Below are 21022 nucleotides of genomic sequence, written 5' to 3'. Positions count from 1 at the left end.
TTTGCCTTGACCGAGGACCAGGACAGGTGCTGTACAGAGGCTTATTCATGTTCATGACTAAGCTTGAAAGATGGCGCGATTGTCCGACCATATATAAGACTTGCCTCTGTTTCCCACTTTGCAGTATACGGATTGTTCATTGTTTAGACCTCGTCGTTTGTATTCTCTTAAATTTTGTATTCTAGAGCGAAAGTTTCCAGTCATGGTACGAGAATAGTTGATCACTAATACGAGTCAGCCGATTGACGGGTTGTTTTTGATGCAGGCTGACCATACTTATAAATTCAACGTGAAGGTGAGTTTGCTACTTTTAAATAACTGATAAGATAAAGAGGCGAGTTAAACGGTTGATGACAGATGTCCTGTTCTGGATGCTCTGGTGCGGTGGAACGTGTTTTGAAGAAGTTGGATGGTGAGTGGTGATAGCGGAGACTCGACGGCTGTAGTCTGACTAATAGTCCTGACTGGCAGGAGTCTCGTCGTACGACATCAGTCTTGCAAACCAAGAGGTGATTGTGAAAGGGTCTGCCAGCTACGATACTGTCTTGGAAAAGATCAAGAAGACAGGGAAGGAGGTAAGTGATGTGTGAGTGCATGAAGACGTGGGTGGGAATGCTGAAACGGGGTTCTAAACCAGGTTATTTCTGGCGAGACTGTGGAATGAATGAGGGAGGGAGACTATTTATACGGGGATGAGGAGGGTGTGTAGTGTATGAATAGCTCAGGTACCACCGACTTTGTCACAGCCGGTCGTAATAGATGTTTTTCTTGGATGGAATGTGCAGCAAAGTGTAGGAGATGTGATGGGATTGCAGTGAATGACAGAGTGCTACTGCCACTAACTTGAAGTAGTACAAGTTCTCGTCAACGGCTCTAAGATTATCGCCGATGCAGTAAGATGCCGTAATCCTGGCGAGCACGTGGATCGCTCCGGCAGTCAGACAGTCGAATAGACGGACTCGGATGACCATTCCATGTTCTCTCCTTGCCACGAATAACTGTTCCCTCTTCTCCATCACCACCATCATCAGATGGGTCCTGCTCCTGAAATACCTTTCATTGCAAACTGACACTATTATTGTTCCTGTCTCCGTTTCCATTCCACCTGTAGGCCCACCTTTAATCCTAACACCCCCTAGTGCTCTTTCACAAAGTCACGCATTCTTTTTTCAATGACGTCTCTCGCTTCCCCCTCGCCTGCTTCTTCTTCGTTTCCTCCAAACCCCACAACTCCTCCATATCCAAATGATCTCGAATGGATCACTGCATACTTGACAATACACTCGCTCAGCGTGCCCAGCCGTCGATATTCATTCTTGCTCTGGATAGCAGTCGTTTTTATCTTCTTGGTGTTTGCCATCCTTCATTGGACAGGCTCACGAGGTGGTATCTTCGGGGCTTACTGGACAAAATGGTTTCTGCGCCGGAGAACATGGAGGAAGAAGCATAGTCTTGCAGTTGCTTCTCAGAAAGGCCAACCGCACCGCCAGCCACTCTCATTACCGTCAAATGCCCAACTTCTTTGCCTGGCCGTTCTACTTCTTGCATCCTTAGCCCTAACATTTGTAGGTCCGGATTATATTGCGCCCTCCGAGAAGGTATGGCAGGTATCAAGTAGCAGCAGCAACAAATTGGAACATCCCACTTCATCGCATAGCACCTCCACTTTTCTACCTCTTCAGCCTCAGTATACTATATCAAAGTCTTGGTGGTCATCCTCAGCCCGAACAGGTCAAATCGCCTTCGCACTGTTCCCCCTATGCGTTCTTTTTGCTTTAAAGTCCCCTCCTTTTGCCGTATTCGCCATTCCTTTCATGATCCAGCTCTTTTTTGACAAGCTGGCCTGGCTTCATCGCTGGTCTGGCCGACTTATTTGGTTCTTGACTGCAGTTCACGTTGCCCTGTGGAGTGTTCAATTGGCCACAGACATCAGAACTCAAACAGGAAAAGTAGCATACACATACACTTGGTTATATATGCCATTCATTTATGGCTGGATTGTGAGCAAAATTACTGTCCCCTCGAATCTCTTCTTTGCTCATGTCTCGTTAGGCTTTTGGCTTCTTGACTTTCTTGATTATATTGTCTATACATCCCATACGGAGGAGGTATTATGAGGCATTCTACTTCCTCCATGTCTTACTTGTTCCTCTTACTCTGGTCTTTGCGGCTTTCCACCATCCTACCGTTTGGTGGTGGTGTTGGGCTGCCCTGGTCTTATGGGGTGGCGAACGTCTCTGGCGAGCAACTTGGTGGATGCATAGTAATGGCTTTTTGGGCGGCATGATTTCTCCCAAGGCACAAAGATTAGCCGCTACTCCATATACAATTCGTTCGCCGCAAGATACTTGGGAGTTAAATCATCTTCATTCACTTAACCCCGAACCGCTGCGGTCACCACTTGATAAACATGATACTCGTCCTCCTAGTCCTCTCAGTTCCTATTATCAATCACATGACTCCTCAGCCAATAATAAAGGATACCCTCCAGCTTCTCTCATCATTTCTCCAACATCTACTTTCACAAAACACGATCGCTCCCCGCCGTCAACGCCCCCTCCACCATCATATATTCCACCACCTGGATTTGCCCTTGCTGAACTTTTACCTGGCAGGACTATCCGCCTCCGGCTCGTCACTCCAGGGTTTCATTCCTGGGCACCTGGCCAACATTTTCTCATCAACATCCCGTCTGTATCCAGATTAACATCTCATCCGTTCACCTCAGCTTCCGTGTGCGACGAGCAAGCCCAGACTGACGAGGGACGCGTGATAGTTATGCTTATTCGTGCTAAGGGCGGATGGACGCAGGACCTGTGGAACGCGATAACCCGCCTCACAGAACAGGGTCTGCGTAACCCACCAAACGAGGAACCCCCAGAAAATTTCACAGGTCGTATGAGCTATGGAGTTTTACTACGAGCTTACGTAGATGGACCCTTTGGAAGCTCAATAAGGGCTCGATGGGGAGACCATTCCACCGTTTTGATTGTCGCTGGCGGCTCGGGAGTAAGTTTCGGTCTCTCTATCCTGCAGTACATTTGTCTTTGCCTCTCCGGCAGAGACGGGCGATATCTCGGGGGCCGCCCGGGAGGTTGGGGGAAGAAAAGGCTACTCACTACACGTGTACGATTCATATGGCTCGTGCGTGAATACTGTAAGTGGAGAATTGATCTTTATATTACTGATACTAATTCTTGGCCTTTATCAGCTCATATCCAGTGGTGTGCATCTATCCTCCGAAGATGTCTTTCCATGCTTCCATCTTCCGCCATTCAAGTGGACATCTTTATAACGAACTTCCAGCCTACCGTCAAGTCTCCAGATATTCCTACACTTCGACGCCCACCGCCTTCCCTCTATCCCAGTGGGTCTTTTAACACCATTGACCTTGCACCACCTTTGCCTAGTTTTGCACGTGGAGGAACTAGCCCATCTCACGGACGTGCCGACTCCGTAGAATCTATCGAGAGTCACGATAGTTCTGCTGACAGTGATGTCGATCTGAGTTATTACACTGGAGAATATATGGACGACGAAATAGAATCTGCTGACATCGGTCTCGCTCATCGAACCAATATGCTCGAGCTTACGAACTTTGACGGAGACGACGATACTGCGTTGCCAGGGGAGGATGTGTTGAATAAGAAGGTTAAGAAGGAGGGTAAACTGCGGCGAGCTCAGTCTAGGAGGCTGGATAGAATGTCGGTTCGACTGGTTCCTGCAACAAAGCCAGACGAACGGAGTGACTTGGGAACGCGAGAGCCGAGCGGGTCTCGTAAGCCAAAACGCATACAGGACAGGCTTTCCGTCGTGTCCTCACACTCTACAGATCGACTTCTTCCGATATCGCCTCTAAGTGATCGCACATCTGTCATCTCACCAATCGACTCACCGAGTCCGCTAGCTGTGTTAAACGACCATGGTGCTTGGAGGAAAGGAAATGCACTGATTTCACCGATCTCAACTGCAGAGAGTTCAAGGACACTGCTCACGCCAACAATGTCACGCGGGGAAACCCTGCTCACATCAAGTACGTCGGATGATAAAACAGGGTTTGCGAACAGACATGGCGGGATCTCGCAACTGAGAGATAGAAACAGCGACGGATTGGGAAGACTGAAGGTGAACGAACAAGAGGTGGTTGATGCTGGTGTGGTTGCGGAGCATGCACGACTTGGGAAGCCAAAGCTAGATCGGATAATAGCTGATGAAGTCGAGCACTCAAAGGGCTCCGTCATCGTTGCCTGTAAGTTTCCTCATGACGTTCTCCAACTGATCTGATCGAATTGGGATATCATAATAGGTTGCGGGCCCACTTCACTCAACGCAATGGTACGAAAGATAATTGCTGGTCAAATTGATCCCGGCCGAATACGGCGTGGTGATTTACGTGGTTCTATAGTGCTTGTATCAGAAGAATTTGAATATTGAGTCTTGGACTTTTAGAGAACTTTTTTTTCTTTCTTTTCTTTACGACATACGTAGTACTTGGCTTTTTTTCAAGTCAAAGTTTATCGGACGATATACGGAAATTACTCACTTCTCCTTCGCCTCCTTTCAATTGTATCTTATCCCAGCATCACACGTAGTTTTAGATGTTTTATCAAGTGTAACTTTTTTTTATGGAGTGATGGCTTGCTGTAATTTTTAACAACGACTGCAAGAGTCATAAGCGAACATGATGTAAAGCGTACGTGACTTTCACAGTACTTTCATCTGTATACTTGGTATACGACGAGGCAACACAGAGACTGCATAAGCTTCATCTACACTAGCCGTGACAACCATACTCTTTTTATCTTTTTGCAGGCCTCTGCGCCTCGGCTTCGGAATCTCCAGAAGATCACGGTTTTCCGGTATCCCAACATCACCACGAAACCGAGGGCTGAACAACATGTCAAACGCCCCTCCGAGTCCCTCCCCTCTGATCATCCCAGAAGGCTTCACGTTACACACCGAGAACACGTCTCACATCCTGATCTCCTCAAAAGACGAAGCCTTCTTGAACCCGGTCCAGGAGTTCAATCGCGACTTGAGCGTCGCGTGCATCAGGACGTGGAGCGAGCAGTTTGATGGGGAGAAAGAGGCGAAGTGGGGGCAGGCTCAGGAAAGGCGGGCGAGGCGAGAACGGGGAGGCGATCGGAAGGGGCAGAAGAAGATGAAAGGTGGGGTTCTACCCATTCGTGTCGTCTTGCCTGGCTTTTGAATGCAGCAGACTCGGACCCCTTAGTCGATGATTCGACTACTGACGGAACACGAACGGAACATGCAACAATCGAATCAGGTCCTTCTGCTAAGGGAGGTTTGGCCGCCGAAGATACGACGATGGCAGACTCGACGTTAGGACCTTCTGAGGGCAAACTGAAAACTGTAGGTGTTGTACCACATGTATGCATTCATTCCATTGAATTGCAGATGAAAGTACCATCCTTACAAATTCATACTATTGGAAGCACTCTCTGCGACTGGGCTACGTTCAATACGCTACGCGAAGGAAATACCACTAGTGAGGTCCGTCTCTTGTGCAATCTACACACATGCCCCTTTACTTCATTCAATGTAGATATGTCATCGCCAACGATTTGTCTTCGTCAGCTACTGCTGCCATGAAGAGAAACATTGATCTTAACGGTCTCGGGGTGCCCACAGAAGTTAAGGGTACAGACTCACCTCAACCTAGCACGGCAGAGGAAAAATCTCGCACTGGTTCGGGAAAAGTCAGGATTAACGAGGGCGACGCATGGTACATTATTGTCTATTGCATCATCATTGGTTACTCAGAGAGCAATATTCAGCGCACTGATGTATGAACACCGGTCGGAGAAGAATCGCGTTGATGTCGTCGACTTGGATCCATACGGGACGGCGGCGCCCTTCATCGATGCGGCTGTTCAGTGTGTCAACGACGGAGGTGAAATGTCCAGTTTTCTCAACAAGGATAAGCCACTAGCTTACAATGTGCTTTACAGGATTGCTGTGTGTCACATGCACCGATCTGTCAGTCCTCGCTACGACCAACTATCCAGAAAAATGGTTCGTTCCCATGTATTGGCATCTCTTTTAGCTTTACATCTGAACCCCTAGTTACTCGAATTACGGTGGCATACCAGTCAAGGCAGAGTACTGTCACGAAGCGGTACATTCCGTTTCTTGGGTGACTTATTTGCATGTCTTGTTCACTCACTTGATACAAGGCTCTCCGGCTTGTTTTGAACACGATATCGACCTCCGCTGGTCGCTATGGACGCTACATACAACCTCTTTTATCGCTCTCGATCGATTTCTATGTTCGAATATTCGTTCGTATTCACTCTGCCCCTATAGAAGTAAAAAAGGCTGCTAGGTCTGTATTTTTCGATCGTGATCTTACAAGAGTCTGAGTTTCTTCCGTAGCAAAACTGCCACCTACTACATTTGCGCCGGTTGCCAGTCTTTCTATGAACAGCCTCTTGGCAGAATAATCGAAAAGGTCCATGAAAAAAGTGGCAATGTTAATCATCAGTTTAAGACGCAAGTTGGTCCACCTGTACCTCAGCGGTGCCCGGAATGTGACTCTCCATTTCATGTGGGTTCTCCTTGATTTGATGTGGTATGAAAGTAATTTTTGTCTGTACAGGTCGCTGGTCCAATGTGGTCAAGTGACATCCACGACCACAAATTTGTATCCAAGGTGCTTGATCATCTAGAAGAGCATCAAGAACTCTATGGCACGGCCACTCGCATGAAAGGGATGTTGACTGTAGCAAAAGAGGCGAGTAAATGTCCTTTTTTGTGTTCTCTCGTCAGATCATAATCTTTCGCCGTAGGAGCTCGATACGCCCTTCTATTTCACGCCATCTAAAATAGCAGGCTTTTTTCATTCCATGTGTCCTCCATTAGACGATGTTGCGTATGTATCCGATCGACGTATCAATCATCCTGCTGATCTCGTTACGGCGCAGATCTGCATTGCTTCATGCTGGTCACCAGGTATCGCGCTCGCACGCTTGTCCTGGTTCGTTGAAGACTAGCGGAACGCGGCAGGACGTACATGACGTGTTCAGAAGCTGGGTAAAGAAGCATCCTGTGAGAATGGATAAAATATCGGAACATTCCCCAGCACGCCAGCTGTTGAGCAAAGAACCGAGGTATGGTCTATTTAGGTCGCGACCTTCTGTTGATCTGATATATTATATACAGAGCGGAGGCAAACTTCAGTCGACATCCGCAATCTGTAACGCAGTCATCCAAGGTCAAGCTAGTCCGTTACCAACAAAATCCAACGCCACACTGGGGTCCAGGGACAAAGGCAGACAGTGGGACCAAAAGAAAACGCGACGACGAAGACGCAGAATAAAAATTGGAGTGGAGACATCACACCAACCGGGAATGAGCATCTATCGCGCAATGTATGGAGGGTATATTATAGATTCAAACTACATCGTACAAGGTCTTGTCCAAGAAACAGAAACAGCTTGACCGGAAGTCAAGATCCCTCGAGTGAGAGCGAGAACTAATTTCTACTTAGGCGGTGGACTGTGCAACCTCGAGGGAAAACCAAGGATGCTGAAGAAGTTCTTCTTCACCCAGACGAGCTTCGTGGTTAACCTCGAAAGTTCGTCTGAGGAAGTCTTGTGCATCCGCTGAGATATTTGATGGAATCGAAGGCTTAGAAATTCTGCCAATCTGCGCATCAAGTCAGTAAGTATTATTCTCCTTTTTATCAAGTCCTTTGTACCTCGAAGGCAGCCTGCATTTCAGTCAGCGGTGCCCAAGGATGCTCTGCAGTGAGTAGCTCAATAGCCAAGCACCCAACGCTCCAAATGTCAGCTTTGCACATATACGCCGTCTGGTTCACAACTTCAGGCGCCATCCAGAAGACAGAGCCCCAGAATGATGGTGTGTGTTTGCTATTGTCAGTGATGAGATCTAGAGGACACTTGTCAGATGGTGATGCCGCGAAGACATTTCTTGTCGACTCGCATTGGTCAATCTTTCTCGATAAACCGAAGCCAGATATCTTTATCATGCCAGCGCTATCTATAAGGATGTTTGCACCCTGAATATCGCTGTGTATGATATTTTTCTCGTGGAGATAGCTGAAACCTCGGAGGACCTGCCGAACGAAGTTCCCTACCAAGGGTTCCTCAAAAGCGCCATATTTGCGCAGAAGCGCTGCCACCGAACCTCCCGGAACGTAGTCCATGAAGATGTTGAAATGGTCATTGTCGACCGATGAATCTAGCTTGAGCTGGTTCAACAGCACCTTTCCAAGCGAGCTGAAACGAAACACGACTTACATAGACATCCCACGATGTGTGGGTGCTGCAACCCCCTGAGAATATCCAATTCACGTTCTAACACGTTCAGCACGTTTCTTCTGCGCTCTTTGTTGGCTGCAGAGACATCTGGCAGGTTTACTTGCTTCACAGCCATGAGTAATCCATTTGCAGAGTCCATTCCCAAGTAGACCTTGTCAGACGGGGCAGCCTCAACAAGAGCGCCTTTGATCCAATTCATAGCTTTAATGGTTTTCAATCAAGTAAATCTGCAGAGTGAGATGATCGAAGTAGCGTTTGACGTGTGTTATGTCTCTTTGCACTGCTTGTGTATGCATATATAAAACTGACCTCGAGGGCAGTGCCAATCGCGACAGCACTCCGAGGCAGGCTCACTTTGGCAGAGCCAATCAAACGCAGCTTTAGATATATGATGATCATGTGTTGTTAAAAGGTATTTTCAATGCTGTTCTAGTATGATGGACAGCTTCTCAGGCTCTTGGCTGCCCAATCATTAATGATCATATGAGATAATAGGAGCGGAATGCCTCTATCATACACATGATGATGGCTCAGGCTATACTACCCTGAAATCATGCCAGCCCATCACCTGGTCTAAGTTAGATGATGAGCGAGTTGTGACAAGTGACTATCGGTGGTGGGTTATCCCTGTGCCTATGTCTCAAACGGGGGAGCTCAAGGGATGCACTTTCTATGATCCATGTCAAATGCTCCCCACGGAGCTCGCGATGCATATGAAAAAAAAAATAGATTTTCAACCCCAACGCCTCCCCCATTGTCCGAATAACAAGCCGGTCCATTATCAATAATAAAGAAAAACGCGCAAGCATAGTTGAAATTTAAAAGAAGAAAAACTCGAAGATATATCAAGAAAATTCAAAGAGATCATAAGCTAAGTGGGGGGAAAAGGGGCCCGGGTAAAATGTGTCATTATCGTACAATGTACACAGAAAAAGAAAAACCATATTAGGGTACACATAGATACAACAAACAACAAAAGTAGTAGAAAGGAACAACACATAAAATATGTAAGATAGGCATATACAAATTTTACTCGGAAAGAAGAAAACCCAATAGATAATAAACGGAACGTCCTAGGGGTAGGAGATGGGGGTGAGGAGGAAATGAGGAAATAAAAGCGGATAATCGAGCAGTGACAGCCTGGGGGGTATAATGTGGTATCATGCTGAGATCTCTATGGTGGGAACTGCGACGGTCTTGAGAGCGTTTTTGTTAGAAGAAGACGACTTTTTGAGCGCGAGCCAGGCATGCTGGAGGAGCTCGCCTGCGCCTGGTCGAGCTTCGTGGTCGAGCTCGAAAGTTTTTCGAAGGACGTCCTGCGCATCCGCAGAGATATCCGACGGTATCGAGGGTTTGGCAGATTGTCCGATCTATTCCACCGTTAGGTCGAATTGAGTGACGATTTGACGTTGGCGAAACGTTAGCATTGGATAAAAAAAAAATCACATAATGACACGCATCAGTTTATCAAGATAACAAAAAAAAAGTGAGAGTGAGGCATAGGACGCACCTTGAAGATAGCCTGCATCTGGGTGAGCTGTGCCCAGGGGTGTTCTCCCGTTAACATCTCAACGACCAAGCAGCCAACACTCCATATGTCAGCCTTGCGCGTGTGCGCCGTCTGCTTTACCACTTCTGGTGCCATCCAGAACACGGAGCCCTGCAATGACGGTCTGTTCACGCGTTTTCCTGTGAGGAGATCTGTGCGGGTGAGGGAGTTGGGGTAGTGATATGTGAGCATCAGGTGGTGTGAGGAATAAACGAGCAAGACTCACTCCCATCAACCTTCTTCGAAATCCCAAAATCAGAGATCTTGATCCCTCCCTTATTATCACCAATATATTAGCACCCTTGATATCTCGATGTATGATCTCGCGCTCGTGGAGGTAGTTGAGGCCCTGAAGGATCTGGCGTACAAAGTTTTTGACGAGGGGCTCTTCAAAGGCGCCGTAGCTGCGGAGGAGAGCGGTGACGGAGCCGCCGGGGACGTATTCGAGGAAAATGTTGAGGTAGGCGTCGTCGACGGAGGAGTCTGGTAAGGGGGAAGGGGGGAAGGGTTAGTTAGTCAGTCGATAGAATAGATAATTGGATGCTGCAGAGACACGGAAACAGTTCGAAAGCATAATCTCGACGAATATTCGGAAAACAAACCAACGACTTGAGGCAAAACCCAACCTCCAACAAAAAAAAAACCCCAGAAAACCGCACTTACATAAATACTGCACAATATTCGGATGCTGCAAATCCCTCAACAAATCAATCTCCCGCTCCAACGCACTCAACATGCTCTTCTTCCTCTCCTCATTCGGCGCCGACCCTGTGGGCAGCTCGACCTGCTTGACGGCCATGAGGAGCCCGTTCGTGGCGTCCATACCGAGGTAGACTTTGCCGAAGGAGCCGGCGCCGATGAGTGCGCCTTTGATCCATTTCGTGCCTATGGTTTTGGAGGGGTGGTTAGTGTGAGTGGACGGGGAAGGAGGGGGGGGGGAAGGGCTTACCGCCATTCGAAGTCATAGCTTTCCCAGTCTCATCTTCATCCTCAGTCACCACACCATCCTCATCCTCATCGTCCACACCCTCCTCTTCCTCCTCCTCCTCCTCCTCCACATCCTCCACATCCTCCTCCACATCCTCGTCCTCAAGCCCCTTCACCTCATCCACATCCTCCACAACTATATTTTCCATCGTCAACTGCCCCTCCTCATCCTCATTATCCACCCTCGTCCAATCATCCGCGCTCTCCATCTCCATCTCCCTCTCTCTTTCCCGTTCACGTTCCCTATCACGGTCACGGTCGCGATCCCTATCAACAGCCATACTCTCCCTCCTACTCTCCACCTCCGCCGTAATCTCATCCACCGTCATCAAACTAGCCGTATCGCTCCTATCCCGCTTACTCCTCAGCTCCGTCACATAGCTCATCCGCCTCGACGCGTTCGAGCTCGTGCGAGACAGGGAGCGGATGCTCGCACTGCCCGCTCCCATGCCCATCCCTGGGTAGTTGTTGTTGTTGTTGACGACGCCGTTGGTGGACGAGGTGAGGTTTTCCATCGATTCGGAGAGGGATTCGGAGGGGAATTTGACGGGAGGGAGGAGGTGGGGTTTTAACGATGAGGGCTCACCGCCGCCGCTGCCACCGATACCGTTCCCGACGAGCGACATCCGCTCCACGTCGTCCCCACTAAGCTCAACCGCCCGTCCGTCCTCCGTCGATATCGACATCCTCGGCGGCTCCTCCTTCGCCCCTTCCACCGCTAACGAACCCGACGTCGAAGGTCTCGCCGCGTTCACGTTCGATTCGGGTGGGATCCCAGAGGCGTTGGACGATAATGAGGTCCGCGTGGGCGAATGTGACCTCCTCCTCACACTCCCCCCACTCGCCTGCGTACTCGTACTAAACCTCGACGCCTGTCCCCCACCAGCACCGCCCAACATCCCCTGCCCCCCCGGATTAATCGACAGCATACTATCCCTCCTCCCCCCCGCCCTCATCATCATACTATGCCTCGCCGTCCTCAACACCTTCTTCTCCGCGAACGGGAAATACTCGGGGAGGTGCGTCGTGATGAGCTCGCTAGGCGGGCGTTGGCCAAAGAAGTTGCGCAGCTTGGAGGGCTTTTTGGAGAAGGAGGGTTGGAGGGGGCTCGTGCGGGAGGGGAGGGGCGAGGAGGGCGAGGAGGTGGAAGAGGGGTGGGTGGGCGAGATGGGCGGGTCGAGCGCTTTTTCGGGGTCGCGCACGCCGAGACCGCTTAAAATACTGATCGCACTCGCCCTCTTCGTATTCCTCACCCCATTCCCAGACCCCGATCCCGACCCGATACCCATCTGCGCCTGCTGCATCTGCGTCTCTGACAAAAACTTTGCAAACGCGGGCGTGAGCGCGTCGTCGTCTGGTGGTGGGGGCGTGGGACGAAGGGGTGCGTGGAGGGAGGGGCTGGAGAGCGCGAGGGAGGTGGGGGAGGGACCGCGGGGGATGTGGCTCGGGGGAGGGTCTTCGCCGAATATTTGGGCGAGGGCTTTGGACCGCTTGGTGCGCCCTGTGCGACGGAGGGTGAGGCCGTGCTCTTTGGAAGGATCATCTGGGGGCGCGTGACAGACTGCGAGGAGTTCTGCCTCGGTGAGCGGGTTTCCTGGATGGATGAACTGAGTGAGAAAAAAAAGGTTAGAGGGAGTGAGGGGACTTGCCTGGGGCGTCGTCCATGATCCATTCGAGGTAGACGCTCCAGCCATCGACGCTGAGGCCGCCGTCGTCTGTCTCGACGTAGTTCATGACGTCTGAGCGGAGGGCCTTGTCGAATTTCTTGAGTACTTTTTCCATGACCTCGATGCCGCCAGCACAGTCAGCGACGTCGACGATGCAGGAACGGCCCTCTGCGGGGAGGAAGAATTTGACGAGCTTGCGACGGAGGTCGTCGAGGGAGAGTGTGGTGGAGAGGGAGGAGGGAGGGGCCGTGGAGAAGGGGCCGCGACCGACGGTGAAAGCGGTGGGGGGAGAGGAGGATGAAGTGGAGATGAAAGATTCTGCGATGGGGGAGAGGATAAGGGCCGGCTGTGCGGGTGCTTGGAGACCTGTCTGTGCAGAAGAGGCAGATGCGTAGGGATGGGTTGTGCCAGTGGTAGAGGGGCGTGGAGGAAGTTTTGATGCCGAGGGGGTGGAGAGGGGAGAGCTGACGCCAGAAAAAGAGATATCGCGGTTGTGGTGCTCTGAGGGTGGGTTGGCAGTGCGGGGTGAGCGAGAGCCAGAGAGAGGAGATGCCTAACGGATGGGAGGCTCTGCGGACTGGTTCCCTGAGCGGGGATCTGAGGGGAGCCCATATGGAGACCAGTTTTGGGGATGGATTCTGGGGAGCGGGAGGGAGAGGCTGGTTCGCGTACGGGGGAGGGTCTTGGTTTGGAGTGCGAGAACGGGGACCGATACCGAGGGGATGGAGGGTGCGAGAGCGGGAGGTGGGTGGCTGGGGAGGCTGGCCACGTGGTGCTGGGGGGAGGGGAGGGAGAGAGGGGCGGAGAGAAGAGGAGTACGGGGGCGGTGTGGGCTGTGCTGGCTGGGGAAGAGGACGGATGGGGTGAGCAGCTCTGGCAGAGTCTGGTGCTTGGGGATCGCGGATGAGGCGGGGGAGGTCCGTGCGGGAGGGCGACGAGGAGAGCACGAGTGGGGCGGGGCGCACAGACTCGAGGCGGCGAGAGGCATTCCTCGACGTCGGCGACGACGACGAGTCACGGGGGGAATTGCACTTGACTCTGAGGGACTTTACCGCGTTCACGATTCTCAGTCTGTCCCCAATGGAGGCAATGCCCATTTCCTTGAGAGAATGCTGGTCGAGCTCGAGGAGGACATCGCCACGGATGTCGTTGATGCGGAAAGTGTGTGCATGGGACGCACAGCGAATATCCTCGAGCCATTGTGCAACATTTGTGTCCGACCAGGTGCGGATATGTTCAGAAAAGGCCATGTCTTTGCGTTCGACGAGAGATTTCTCAAATTCTATCACAACACACTTCCATGACTAAGCACCGCCCTTTTCCAGCCTTATCTCCAAAAAGCTTTGATGATCATCAACATCCACGCCAGTGTCTCCGTCAACGTCAGCGTCAACGTCTCAGACGACCCAGCGCCCGTCGTTGGCAGCAAGATCTTGCCTGTCATACACTGGGCGGTACGGCGCTTACAGCTAAACCATACGACGCTCTACCCAGCACTGCCCGTCTAACATTTGTATCATCCTCATGTATCATAAGATAATGGTGATATGCACTGGCATAGTTTTCAAAAATTTAGCTTTTGTACTATGACTATAGACTTGGATAAACTACTATCAGCCTGAACTTCAATTAAACTATTTAGCATTATAGCCAATGCTAGCTAGCTATGCAAGCACTAACTATCAACAGCCTGTCGCTGTAGAGGCTTTCCTTGCATGTTATGGTAAGCTACTGTCAAAACTTGAAGGCTTGGTGAATTTTGAGATATCAAAGTTATAAGGTACTTCATGATAGTGTATGGCAGTGATGCTAATGCCGACCCTTTGACTGATTCTGATAGATTTTGGTGAAGCTCATGAGCTGGCAATAGTAAATATTTCTAGTGAATGAAAGGAAAGACTCAGTCTTGTAAATAGAGACTGAATTATTTAAAATATATATACCTAGTGAATGAAAGAAAAGACTAATGGTATAATTAGTATGGTGTATCTCTAGGTATGATTGTTGGATATTCGGTCCCTCAGGGCGCGGGAGAAGGATTCCTTTGGCAAACAAATGCCATAATAACGTAAATACATGCTTCTTATATAACAAACATATGTAAATATCATGTGAAAGACAATGATAGCCACAAAAGGCTGGTTGTAATCACAGAGTAAATCTTTGGGTGAAGCTCTGAAGTTCGCTTACATAATATAATTTCTACAATGATAGTATTAACCTTAACTCAGTCTTGTAAATAGAGACTGAGGTCAAAATTGTAATGAGTGGAATGCTAAGTACGAGTTGAAGAAAGTCCAAAGTCCAAAGTCTAAATTAGGAAGAAGTTTGCATGCGCGTCAAGAAGAACATGTGTAAAGTGGAATAGAGTTTGATGGTTGTAGTTTGTGGTCATACTCTTATCTACCTCAACAGAAGCATGTCTTTTATCTTATGTTTTGCAAGATGTATCAAAAATATCTCAGAACATACCTCCAATTGATGGTTTTATCATTAATGTCAAGTTTTCAGCTACTGTAATATGATGAAATGCAGCTGTTTTATTACCTATCTAGATCATATTGTTTAAAGTGCCATATTTGAAAACATAGTGTTCTGTAACTCAAGTCTTCGCAAGTGGATGACTCTGGCCAAAGCCTCCCATTAAGATGAGCTATTGTCAAATGTAATGGAGTGATGCGTGCAGTATCTCAGGATTGCACACATATAAATTATTGCTACACTGGCTTATATTAAGAACAAAGCTTAATGGAAGTGTCTAGCCGCTTGCTAAGAGTGATCAGGGACTGGAAACTAGAGTCCAATGTGAGTAGCTGTTACGATAACACAATTTCCGGACATCTCCTTTCCTTTTATTCTCCGCTTTAACTTTATACTTTAAGTGCCACGCGGCATTTCCCTTTCTCACGCCGCGTTGCCTTTCTTTTACTTTTAGACTTAACTCTCTCACGCAGTGGAGCTGGCCATACGGGCTAGGCCCTATGACATCATCAGCCACTGCCTTCATCAACTGTATAGTACACATGTACAAACAAACCTGTAGTAGTATATATACCCCAATAAAATCCAGGAGACTCCTCAGCGAGTCCTCCTGTTGTATACCAACTAACTCACTGCAGCCCAAGGGGTACCCACTCCCCATCTTCCACTACCTTTATAGTGTGTTCCTGTGTGCGCCAGAGTAACTAACTCTTGGTTGTTACATTAGGACTCGCTCTTATTACTCTCTCGCACGTTAGTGCAAAAGTCCCACTGGGCACCCGGACTCCAGGGTGAAGGAGATTGGTTAGGGTTAGGAATATCCCAAATAGCAGATAGGTGCGCTCCTAGCGACGGCCTTGTAGTGCTCAGGGAGAAGAACCCAAAACCTTTGATACGCGGCCCCCAGCGTTAAGGGGAGTACCTTAGCTCAGCAGTTGGTGTGGAACCACTGTTGATTAGATTTAGAATACAAATCTTCACTTTCGAATACCTCTGACCAGGCCGGGCACTTGCCTCCGCCAGTCTGGAGAAGGGTTGACAGCTTAACAAGCGGACCACCCCCTGACAACCGTTCGGACCAGGGTTTATTACAATTACCTTTTATATACTTTTCAAATACTATAGTGTGGGTAGTCGGAGATTGAGATCCGATATCCAGCTGGGAAGAGGTTGATCCGCAGATAGCAAGCGGGGACCCCCAGTTACCTACTTTTACGTAACATCAGAAACAAGTCGACATGTCGTCGCAACCTCCCCAAGACATCAACGCCCTACTGCACGCAATGCGTACGCAGATTGGGGCGTTGACAGCTCAACTCGCCGAGATGCAGGCCAATCCCCCTGCAGCAACCCCCTCGGTTGAAAAGAAATTCAACAAAAAGGTCGAAGTCGTCGCTGACCCTGGCGCCTTCGAGGGAGACCGGGCACGATTTGCCGAATGGTGGATCAAGCTCCAAATTTGGGTCAAGGCGAATTGGGACGCGTTCGCCGACGACTTTGAGGTAGCTACTGCGGTGCTATCTCGACTAAAAGGACCTGTGGCGGGTCGATACGCCCAAGTTAGACTCCAGGAGTGCTACACCGCGGGAGTGTGGCCTACCTGGGACGATCTCAAAATTGAGATCGAAAAATATTTTAAACCACAAGCTGAGCGTGACTGGGCACGTCAGCAAATCCGTTCCTTCAAACAAGGAAACATGAGGACGGATGATTTTGTAACCCGGTTCCTGGCCCTCTCAATCCAAGGGGGTCTTGGTAATGAACACGCAGTAGAACTGCTGGAACGCAATGTGAACCCTCGCATTGCAGAACAGATCTACCTGCAGGATACAAGAAGTGACAACCTGGCTCTGGCAGCCGAGGAAGTCCGACGAGTCGGTAGAGCCATAGAGCTCTACACCATGCACCAAGGTGGCGGGTCCACCAAACAAAACAACATACCCCAGAGGCGCCCTGGGTCATCAAACCAATATCAAAAACACTCTCACGGGTTCAAGCCGTTCGGGCTGCAACCAGGGCAGGGAGCCCCTATGGATATTGGCGCGGTCCAAGGCGGACAGATGCGCAGATTCAAGGGGGCCTGCTATAATTGCGGCCAGGAGGGACATATGTCCAGAGACTGCAGAAAAGGGTCGCAGGCCGGCCAACAAAAAAATAACCAAGGGCGCCAGGCGCGCCAATTGGAAACCGAACAACCGGACGATCGGCTCCACTCATTGGCCGGTCGTTCTTACGACGAAATCCGGGCTTTCTTCTACGACCAACAGGTCAACGAGATGAAGGCCCAGGGAAAAGAATTCGGGGCTTAGGTCACTTGGGTGCCTTAGCTCCTAGTAAAAATGAAGTAAACCACAACAAGGTGGCCCCTGCTCCGGGGTGTTGCACGAGCAATAAAGGAATGACGGGGATGGCTCCCCAATTTGTAAATAGATTTCTAAATTTGCTATCCAAAGTATGCACTTGTATGAAGAAATGTAATTGTAATATTTATGATACTACCGCTGCACCGGCGTCTCCTTTGGAGCGTGGCCCCGGCGAGACAAACACTAGGGTGCTTGATTCTGGAAAAACAAAAATAGAAAAACATGTGTCATTTTCCCCTTCTATTTCTTCTTCTTCTTCTTCGGAGCCACCCTTTCCCAAAATCCCAAGGCGTGTGTTGATGCGCACGTATTTATTCCAAAAGGAGATCCGTTTAGACGTTGGCGTGGAAAACCTTGCCAGGGGCAAAGTACACTCAACGAGCGCGCTGCTTGATTCAGGCGCTAACGGAATCTTCATAGATCAGGTCTGGGCGGAGCAAATTGGACTCCCCCTTGTAAAATTAGAAACATCTATTCCCGTCTATAACGTTGACGGTACGCTTAACGCAGGTGGCTGTATTACACACAAATGTTCTTTTGTGGTCGAATACCAAGGACACAGAGAACGAGTCACTGCCGAAGCTACCCAACTAGGGAAGATTAATTTAATCTTAGGCTGGACCTGGCTATTTAAACACAATCCTGAGATCAACTGGCAGACAGGGGTTGTCACATTGTCACGTTGTCCCCAGGAATGTGTAAACTTGGGAAAACCAAATCATGTCCGTCACAATGAGCGTCTCGAAAAGTTGAACGCTAGTCACGTTTACGAGCTCAGATCTTTGGAAAAGATTGACGATGATGATGATGAGGTAAAACCTGAGGAAGAGATTAAGAGGCTGGTACCTCCCGAGTACCATGACTTCTGGAAAGTCTTTTCTAAACACAAATCAGAGCGCTTCCCAGAGGCTAAGCCTTGGGACCATGCTATAGATTTGAAGGACACTTTCAAACCAAGAAAAGGACATATGATACCGCTCTCTGCTCCTGAAAGAGACGAGGTATCTAGCTTCATAGATGAACAACTTAGGAAGGGTTACATCAGACCTTCCAAAAGTCCTATGACGTCCCCGGTGTTCTTCATTCCTAAAAAGGATGGTAAGAAGCGCATGATTATGGACTATCGTTACGTGAATGAGCACACGGTTAAAAACGCGTATCCGCTGCCTTTGATTAGTCAGCTAGTGGACAAATTGGCTGGCGCCAAGATCCTGACTAAGATGGATCTCAGATGGGGGTACAACAATGTACGAATCAAAGAGAAAGATGCTTGGAAGGCCGCGTTCACGTGCCACCGAGGATCTTTCGAACCCCTTGTCATGTTCTTTGGGTTGACCAATTCACCGGCGACCTTCCAGAGCATGATGAATGAGATCTTCGCGGATATGGAAAACTGTGTCGTCATTTACATTGACGATTTATTAATATTTACAAAGTCGGACGATGAGGCTGAGCATGACAGGATCGTGCAAGAAGTCCTTCGACGCTTACAGGAACGGGACCTATTCGTTAAACCCGAAAAATGTAATTTTAAAGTGAAGGAAGTAGACTTCCTCGGTATGATCATAGGCCAGAACGGAATCAGGATGAACCCTGAGAAAGTTCAAGCTATTTTGGAATGGCCAGAACCTACTCGCGTCAAAGGAGTTAGGGCCTTCCTAGGCTTAGGCAATTTCTACCGAAGGTTTATTGAAAACTTTGCAAAAATCACGAGACCGTTGAACGATCTCACCAAAAAGGACCTTGTTTGGCAGTGGGGCGCCAAAGAACAGGAAGCTTTTGATAAGCTTAAACAGGCATTTACAACAGCGCCCATATTGGCATTCCCAGAGTTAGACAAAGAGTTCCGGTTAGAGACCGACTCTTCTGACTTCGCCACTGGGGCTGTTTTATCGATCAAATGCCCTGACGATCTTTGGAGGCCTTGCGCCTATTTATCGCATAGTTTGTCGCCTACAGAGCGCAACTATCAGATTTATGACAAGGAGATGCTGGCCATCATTAGAGCTTTAGAGCACTGGCGGCACTACTTAGAAGGTGCTAGGCACCAATTCAAAATTTGGACCGATCATAAGAACCTAGAGTACTTCATGACGGCCCGAGATCTGAACCGAAGACAAGCCCGCTACGCGGTGTACTTGTCAAGGTTTAATTATAAATTAATTCATAAGCCTGGAAGCTCAATGGGGAAAGCAGATGCTTTATCCAGAAGAGAGGATCATGCCAACGGCATTGAAGATGACAACAAAGGTGTCACCCTGATAGATCAATCAAGGGTTGCCAATGTTAGAATCGGGCAAGATTCTGCTCTCCTAGAAATCTTCAGGAAAGACATCTCCCCAGAGGAAAAGGCGTGCCTCGACGGCAATGAAAACTATTTATGGAAAGACGGGTTCTTCCATTTCAAAAACAAAATCTATGTGCCTGAGTCCGCAAGGATCAAGGCAATAGATAGACATCATGACACTCCAGTGGCTGGGCACCCTGGATGGCAACGAACGATGGAGTTGATCTCCAGAAATTACATGTGGCCTGGCATGGTCAAAGACATACAGGAATATGTAAAATCCTGTCTGAGATGCGCCATGGCCAAGAATTCCCATCAACCGCCGGCCGGTAAACTCATGCCGAACCCGATACCAGCTGGCCCCTGGCAGGATATATCGGTGGACTTCACGACGGATCTGCCCGAGTCAAACGGGTACGATTCAGTAATGGTGGTAGTAGACCGCTTCTCCAAAGAAGTGGTATTCATACCCACCAACAAAACCATCACCGCCGCCGGTACGGCAGACTTATTTAAAGACTTCGTATGGTCAATCCATGGGTTACCAGAAACGGTGATCTCCGATAGGGGACCGCAATTCGCTAGCGAATTTACGAAAGAATTATGCCGGATGCTGGGCATCAAACCTAAATTATCCACGGCGTTCCATCCGCAAACCGATGGACAAACGGAGAGACTTAACCAGGAGTTAAAGCAGTATCTCCGTATATTTATTAATGACAGACAGACGGATTGGGCCAAGTGGCTAAAGATAGCCCAGTTCTCATATAATATTAAACAGTCGTCGGCTACAGGAAAGGCACCATTCGAGGTTACTAGATCGTACCTCCCCAGAATGGGTGTAGAACCTGGCAAAAGCAAAAACGAGGCTGCTGGGAACATGGCAAAAGACATGAAGTCTGTCTTGGACGAAACGCGCAAAGCGCTATTTAAAACTGCGGAGCAGATGAAAGACAGGGCAGAGCGTAGACGCTCTAAGGCCCCTGATTACAAGGTCGGCGACCTGGTCTGGTTAGACACCGACCACTTGAAATTAAAAGACCGGCAGTCTAGAAAACTGACCGAAAAGTGGATTGGCCCTTACCGGATTAAGGAAGTCAAACCTAATGCGGTGGAGCTGGAACTCCCAAAACGAATGAGGGTGGTGCCCACGGTTAACATTAGCCGTGTGAAACCCTACAAGGGACCGCTGCCGGGACAGCGCGTAGACCGGCCCGGTCCGGTAGTAGTCACCCAGGAAGGTGAAGAAGAGTTCGAAGTTGAACGAGTGGTAGATGCACGCTTGAAGCGTGGAAAATTAGAATTCCTGGTCCTATAGAAGGGCTACGGAGACGAGGACAGAACGTGGGAACCAGAATCCCATCTGGAAAACTCCCGCGACGCTG

General features: G+C 49.2%; 5 protein-coding genes across 5 annotated transcripts; 4 read left to right on the top strand and 1 right to left on the bottom strand.

Annotated features, from left to right (window-relative positions):
• Positions 1 to 98: 98 nt before the first annotated feature.
• Positions 99 to 842, top strand: SERLADRAFT_473829 (uncharacterized protein; the record flags this gene model as incomplete). The annotated part of the gene is made up of 5 exons (XM_007321186.1): positions 99 to 205; positions 266 to 295; positions 358 to 412; positions 472 to 575; positions 638 to 842. 5 exons carry the CDS (start codon positions 203 to 205, stop codon positions 662 to 664), a joined length of 219 nt encoding a protein of 72 aa, XP_007321248.1.
• A 330-nt stretch (positions 843 to 1172) lies between these two features.
• On the top strand, positions 1173 to 4651 carry SERLADRAFT_451488 (uncharacterized protein; the record flags this gene model as incomplete). The annotated part of the gene is made up of 6 exons (XM_007321185.1): positions 1173 to 1457; positions 1491 to 1607; positions 1683 to 2000; positions 2053 to 3157; positions 3212 to 4249; positions 4307 to 4651. 6 exons carry the CDS (start codon positions 1173 to 1175, stop codon positions 4432 to 4434), a joined length of 2991 nt encoding a protein of 996 aa, XP_007321247.1.
• Positions 4652 to 4897: 246 nt separating this feature from the next.
• SERLADRAFT_362807 (uncharacterized protein) lies at positions 4898 to 7470 on the top strand (the record flags this gene model as incomplete). Its single annotated transcript, XM_007321184.1, has 13 exons — positions 4898 to 5173; positions 5426 to 5514; positions 5567 to 5634; positions 5692 to 5746; positions 5799 to 5914; positions 5973 to 6036; positions 6088 to 6139; positions 6198 to 6346; positions 6397 to 6568; positions 6620 to 6784; positions 6810 to 6892; positions 6945 to 7130; positions 7183 to 7470. 13 exons carry the CDS (start codon positions 4898 to 4900, stop codon positions 7337 to 7339), a joined length of 1632 nt encoding a protein of 543 aa, XP_007321246.1.
• A 36-nt stretch (positions 7471 to 7506) lies between these two features.
• Positions 7507 to 8502, bottom strand: SERLADRAFT_440721 (uncharacterized protein; the record flags this gene model as incomplete). The annotated part of the gene is made up of 3 exons (XM_007321183.1): positions 7507 to 7668; positions 7721 to 8223; positions 8283 to 8502. The coding sequence occupies 3 exons, from the start codon at positions 8500 to 8502 to the stop codon at positions 7507 to 7509; spliced, it is 885 nt and encodes a 294-aa protein (XP_007321245.1).
• A 7723-nt stretch (positions 8503 to 16225) lies between these two features.
• Positions 16226 to 17296, top strand: SERLADRAFT_440719 (uncharacterized protein; the record flags this gene model as incomplete). The annotated part of the gene is made up of 1 exon (XM_007321182.1): positions 16226 to 17296. The coding sequence occupies one exon, from the start codon at positions 16226 to 16228 to the stop codon at positions 17294 to 17296; it is 1071 nt and encodes a 356-aa protein (XP_007321244.1).
• Between the last annotated feature and the right edge of the window lie 3726 nt (positions 17297 to 21022).

Source organism: Serpula lacrymans, assembly GCF_000218685.1.
Source record: "Serpula lacrymans var. lacrymans S7.9 unplaced genomic scaffold SERLAscaffold_11, whole genome shotgun sequence".
Classification (NCBI taxonomy): domain Eukaryota; kingdom Fungi; phylum Basidiomycota; class Agaricomycetes; order Boletales; family Serpulaceae; genus Serpula; species Serpula lacrymans.
The sequence above is the reverse complement of the archived record's forward strand: the minus strand, read 5'-3'. Positions and strand labels throughout refer to the sequence as shown.